Here is a 6,479-nt window from a genome sequence, read left to right as displayed (position 1 = left end):
GGCAGTTACCGCATAGATTGAGGAGGCAGTGTGTATGATTGCGATGTTTGAAGCAGATGACATTCATTGAACTTTAAGGCCATTACAAATCTAAAATCCGGCAATAAATTTGATTGTACTGCACAAGAATTCCATTTTATCTTTTCACTGCAAAATCTTCATACCTTGATAGAAAAACATCAGTCTAGCACAAAATCAGATACTATTTGACACTCGCAGAGGTTAAAGAATGGTAAAAATAACACCATAACCCATGACTTTGTTAGCAAAGTATTGACATATAATCATTACCGTGCATTCCAGCGGAAAACGCGACATTCAAGCTGATCGTCTTTAATGAAATGACACACAAGAGGCTTGGCCAGTACACTGTAGGCATAAAACCACGGATGACTTTGTACCAAGCTATGATACAATTGCAAAGGCAACAACCGGACAAGTTTCGGTGAGTCAATCAGCAAAATTCATTGAACAAAAGCCAGCCTCAAATGGCTTTCCTTCTGTTAACTTGATATTTGCATATCAGTAATTGTGTTGCTCCTATTAGTCACTGACTTGAATGACCATCTGCAAACCTCTGTGCGAAATCTCTTTCTGTATGCTTTGTTTGTTTGTTGTACGGTAGTTGCCAAGCAAAAAGTATACTTCAGCGCAGCGATGTCTCTTTTGAAATCATTGGCAGCACAAATCACAGCTCTTATTGTCTTTATGATTTAACACAGAAGATGGTAAGTACACGTTCAACCTATACATCACAAACATGCGGAAAATTATTTGCGGTAATAAAGATCACGTGATTAGTATTTGATGAAGCAAACGAATACGTTCTTATTAAACGCTATGTTGAGGACGGATCGGTCTTTTCAGTATACAAAGCGTGCTTTGGATAAACTAGGTCTAAAGGACTTCCTCTCATTCCATCAGTTTCAACGCCACCTACGACGAACAGCACGGCCACTACATTAAAGGAATTAATGGTGTATTTGCAAGCCCCGAAGATAAATTATTTTGGGGACTGTACATCTTTAACAAGTTTTCAGACAAAGGTAAGTACAGACATCCATTAGGAATGGAGAGACGGGGGAAAATTTGTCAACAGTCAGCAGCGATGCGTCCATGTTGGAATTCGACTGTGGTTTGGTTAGACTGAAATTTGACAGATCCGTCCGAGGACACCTGTACGGCGCTTATCTGACAAAACGTGCTTATCTGACAAAACTCTTTTTAGCAATACCCTGGGGAGTCACTTTAGCCAGCGCACTTCATGCGCGCGGTGCATGTCGTCGCTTCGTACGATGTTGTGTACACAGAGTGTGCCAATTTAACGTTAATACGAATTCTTATATACGAAGGATTTTGTTTTTGTAAACTACTCTCAAATTGTTGACATATAGTATTTTTATTGTGGTTGTTCTTCAATCGGCCGGGCTCGCGCTCGCTCACTGTACAAAGCACTGTACGAGCCCATGGAGATAAAACTCCGTGTTGCAACATGTAGGTGCTTTTCTTATCATCCACTTGCATGTTTATTGAATATAATTTATGTACTTAAATGGCAAAAATTAGCGATCGAGGAAGGTGATGAAAAACAAAAACAAAAGTGCTCTACTTGCCATTGCCGCATTGTGATGTGGCGATTTTGATACTCCCCCCACCGTGAGAGCGCACGACCTCATGTGACCTCGCCTCGTGCCCTCTCCTCTACCCCTTAAGACAGCCTCTATGTGTTGATCGATGTATACACAGTGATTTATTGAGGTGCTCGGCGATTTTACGCAATCAATGAAATTTACTGTATTTTTTAACTATTTTATGGCTATTTTGTGATGTTTGTGATTTTAGACTTCTGTAATTAAAATTTCATTCGTGTGTTTTAACAGACGAAGTATTGTGTGAGGGATTACTCTCCACAAATGAGTAAGGCTACAAGCAGTAATTAGTTATTTTTGTCAAATAAGCACGTTTTGTCAGATAAGCGCCGTACAGACGCCTACCAACGCTCCACTGAGGGGGAGTAGAGAGCGCCCTCGAGCGACGGATCTTCCAGTCTATGGTTTGGTCAGAATGGTTGATTTTCTGCAACCGTTTCTAATGTCAATTTCATAATTTCATGTAGGTTAACTAGGCATTCTATTCTAGCTATAGTCATTTACATATTTTTTGTTTTAAGAAATGACACTCCAGATCTACATTCCGGTTCTTTTGTTCTCGCTATAGAGCTAGAGGGAGCTCAATGTTGTATGAACTTGTCCTCTTTTCCAACATCGGAACATACAGACATATTTTGTGGTTTCTTACAATTGTTGTTTACCAAATCTCATTCACAGGGGTCGATTTCTTCTACCCTAAAGATGGCGACCTCGTTATTTGGAAATACATGAGATGTGAGTATAAAATGTCTGAGCACGGAAAAGAAGTAGGACTGCTGTGGAAAGAGCAAGACGTTCTGACTTGTTCCAAAACATAACCTAAACCATTCCACTTTACCAGCTGAGACAACAATATAATTCGTATTGGGCTTAATTGAACTAATACCCTTCTAAGAGTTGATGGTAATTTTTGCTAAAGCGTTCTCACCGCCCTATCTCCTTTCCAATAACATTTCCCCACTGACAGAATTTTCATGTACCATTTTTAAATCGCCTGGATATTTATTATATTCACTTTAACATTAATCGACATATTCTACTTCGTATCTTGCGTGTCACTGAGTGACTGATAAGTCAAAATATACACCACCAAGTAAAGAACTATATTGCGTGATTGACGTATTGTAAGGTACAGTGGAATTTGATCGAGTGTCCGTTTTGCCTTGGCAGAGCTCGACGAGTCTACATGTTGCTTATCATTGAAAAGTAAACATTTGCAACAAATTGAGTCTTCGTCTTTGGTTGGTGTTAGATTACAGCGCGCGGCAAACTTTTCCCATACACTGTCTCGTCACGATCACTGCAGTCGTTTCAGTATGTCACTCACAACAAGCATAACACTGCACTACATGCACATCACCAGTTTTCTTTTAGGTGTTTACTTTTAAATTGGGAACTTTATGAAGAATCAAGTACTTTTCTTCTCCTCAGTCCTCTCGATGTCAGCAATCACGACAACAGTTCCTTCAGCATGCAGTCTGTAGCATTGCCAGTGCAGTCTACTCTATCGACAAGTTTGACACGATACAACACTGAATATTGTCAACCAAATAATGCTAAACACTCCTGCATGAAACTTTAATCCCGCTTTCTCTTTTGTCTCAGCTAAATGAAACTTTCTCAATTGACACTTCTCTGAGCTACAAAATAGACTTGAAGAAAAGTGTTGATTTTGCCACCGTCCCTCCGTGATTTTGCACATGCAAGTGCAATTCAATCAACACGGTAATTTTGTGCCATTGAATAACACACCCAGTGTTTCTGAAATAATTCACTGTATTTTGGCACTTAATTTCCCGGACGGCATCATACACGGCAACGGGTTAGCATGGAGGGGACGGTGCTATCTCTCTGCCTTCAAAATATTCTTTACCTTTCTGAAGAAATACAATGTTCTACTATGATAAAACGCCCAGAGTCAGTCCGGTTGATGTTGAGAACTTTCCTCGAGATATAGATCCGACAATCGAAAAATATGCCAGTGAGTTTTGTCTGGGTTGTATTTCCCAAATCAAAGTACACAAATAGCTGACAGAAAACTTTGATGATGTGCTATAGCTATAGTGCGGTGTCAAGCTTGTTGTGCATGAGTGGCATGCTGAAACGACTGTCATGATTGTAGACTAGACATGGGTAACGTTCGCCGAGCGCGCTGTATAATCTAACATCAAAGACTCAATTTGTTGCAAATGTTTACTTTTCTAATGATAAGCAACATGTAGACTTGTCGAGCTCTGCAAGGCAAAACGGACACTCGATCAAATTCCACTGTATTATAAAGTCAGTATAACGTTTGTGCACCCCGCCATTCTGCGACGATCAACATTATATATTACAGCCCAGACATGGGACTATGTGCCCGAGGGTAGGTTACCATTTGCCCGACATAAGAAGGGCAAATGGTCTCATGCCTCGAGGGTACATAGTTCCTTGTTTGGGCTATAATATTTTTATTACATGCCTATCTTGCATAATTTTAACTCAAAAATTTTGTGTTTACCTACAAATGACAATTATATGCTTTATTTCCATGTTATACGAAATTCTGTTGAAAAAATAGAATGATTTTCATCATCGAACGGCGCATTGATATATTTAAAACACTGTAATGCGGATGTCGAATTTTTTCGCATAATTTTGTTAAAACAGTATTTTCTATGTAAAACATATAATTTTATCATTTTTACAGCTCGAAGTTGTAAAGTTTAAAATAGTTCAGATTCACCTTCAGTCCAATGATGACTATGCGGCCCATCATATTATCGAGGAGTTATACATTGAATCCTATGGAGCGCGCGACGTTCGATATACGGGCATGTGATAAACTGCACCCCTGGTAGATAATGTTCTTGCTTTTTTCTACTCCGACGCAAACTACTACGGCCGAGAGCAGTGTGTGTTGACAGAATGCTGACCAATCTGTTTCTGACGTTTTCCCGCCAGATTTTTCTGCCAATGTATCTGTCATCGATACCATTCATGGTAATACCACCCTTGGTTCCTACCATCTTGATTACGTCAATCTTGGTACACCTCTCTATCAAATGATGAAAATATTGGAACATAGAAGTCAGCATAAGTTCAAGTAGGTAGTTTTTTTAATACTCACGTCGTGGAGTTTATATCATTTCAATCATCTGAAATTTAAAAATATCACGTACTTCACAGACACTTACAATCATTTATCAACACGCTATCATCATACGTGCGTGAACATTCTAAGTTTCAAATATGAATCTAACAAAGTTGTGGCTCTTCTCTTCCCCCTCCGCCGCTCCTCCTCCTCCTCCTTCTTGTTCTTCTTGTTCTTCTTCTTCTATAGACAGACAGACAGAAACTTTTATGGCTATTTTTTTATTGCTGTCGTTATTTGTCCAAATTATCAATTCCATATTGACCACAAGTTGAAAACGAAATTGATAAGTAGCAGACACCATCGGTTGATATTAAGCACCACCATATAATAGGTGTTCATTATGAATTGTCACGTTTTTTAAAGATTTGTGACGAGTGTGTACCCTCGACTCGGCCATTACATTGAAGCAATCCAGGGAGTCTGGGGTGATTTCGAGAGGAAACTTTATTGGGAAATTTTCAACCACGAAAAGCCATTAGAAACAGGTTAGTTTTCTCTTTAAAGAGAAATAAAAGTTTATAATTTCGGGTAAATGTTCACAAAGTCTGTTATTGTTTTATTAATGAGGAGTAGATATTATTTTAGGAAGCTTGACCAATCTTGATATTCCAGAGCGCCGATGAGTACATGAAAATAAAATGTAAAACGGTTTTATCTTTTATTGTCTTTGTCTGAATACAAAATGGAATACGGTGTTAGGGTAAATGATGTGATAATCTCCCATGCTCAAGGAGTCACGATTTTTGGTGTTTCAGTACATATATGCAGTGTATATGTCAAATGTCAGAAGCATAGGCACGATAACAACACATTCAATGCCATTTCTATATAATTTTTATTCAATAATCACTTTAGGTGTAGATTGCTTCATACCGGACGAAGGGGATCACATCAAGTTCAAGTATACGACCTATGAGAAGAAGTGAATTGGGCGAGGAATGACCCGAGCAGCGACTCTATCTCACATGGCTAACTGATCAGATAAAGTTATTACTGAAATGTAATTTTAAAGTAGAATTACTGCCATTGAAAATCAGTGGTTTCTTTTACAGTATGTTGAAAACATGGGAAGAGTTAAATTTGAAAAAACCACACTGTGAAAATAATTTGAATCCAAGAAAAACTATTTTATGGAACAATAAGGACATTTTGATTGGAAAACGTTCTATTTTTTACCAGGATTTTGTAGATGCAGGATTCCTATATTTAGAACAATTGTACAACGAAAATGGCCAAAAGCGGGACTGGGATTCTGTACACAATAATGGTATCCCTCAATCATCCATTTTGAAATGGTTTGGACTAAAAAGTGTTATCCCAGCCAACATACAAGTGAATCAGCAAAGTACAGCTGATGATGAAGATGAAGTAAAAATTGTATCGAAACACAGGTCAATCAGTGTGGAACTGTGTAATATAAAAGTAATCACACAGCTGATTAATGACATTAATTTTATACCACCAAAATCAGAACTGAAATACAGTTACATGAATTTAAAATCAATGTTACTAACTGGAACGAAATTTATCATCTTCCATTTAAGGTAACTAGAGAATTTCAGTTTAAAATTTTACACAATATCCTGTATACGAATGCTAGACTGAGTAAAATGAACATACCCACAGTTGATAATGCTCTTTGTTCTTTCTGCAAGAACAAAGAGAAACTTTACTCCATATTTTACATGATTGTC

At 38.1% G+C, this 6,479-nt stretch overlaps 1 protein-coding gene across 1 annotated transcript; it reads left to right on the top strand.

Moving 5' to 3' along the window:
- Positions 1-303: 303 nt before the first annotated feature.
- On the top strand, positions 304-5,735 carry LOC139133450 (uncharacterized). Its single transcript, XM_070700091.1, has 6 exons — positions 304-445; positions 925-1,046; positions 2,328-2,384; positions 4,593-4,734; positions 5,149-5,270; positions 5,641-5,735. The coding sequence occupies exons 1-6, from the start codon at positions 342-344 to the stop codon at positions 5,709-5,711; spliced, it is 618 nt and encodes a 205-aa protein (XP_070556192.1). The 5' UTR covers positions 304-341; the 3' UTR covers positions 5,712-5,735.
- The last annotated feature ends 744 nt before the right edge of the window (positions 5,736-6,479 follow it).

The sequence above is a fragment of the Ptychodera flava genome, chromosome 1 (genome assembly GCF_041260155.1).
Source record: "Ptychodera flava strain L36383 chromosome 1, AS_Pfla_20210202, whole genome shotgun sequence".
In the NCBI taxonomy this organism is placed as follows: Eukaryota; Metazoa; Hemichordata; class Enteropneusta; family Ptychoderidae; genus Ptychodera; species Ptychodera flava.
This window is presented reverse-complemented; position numbering and strand designations above follow the sequence as displayed.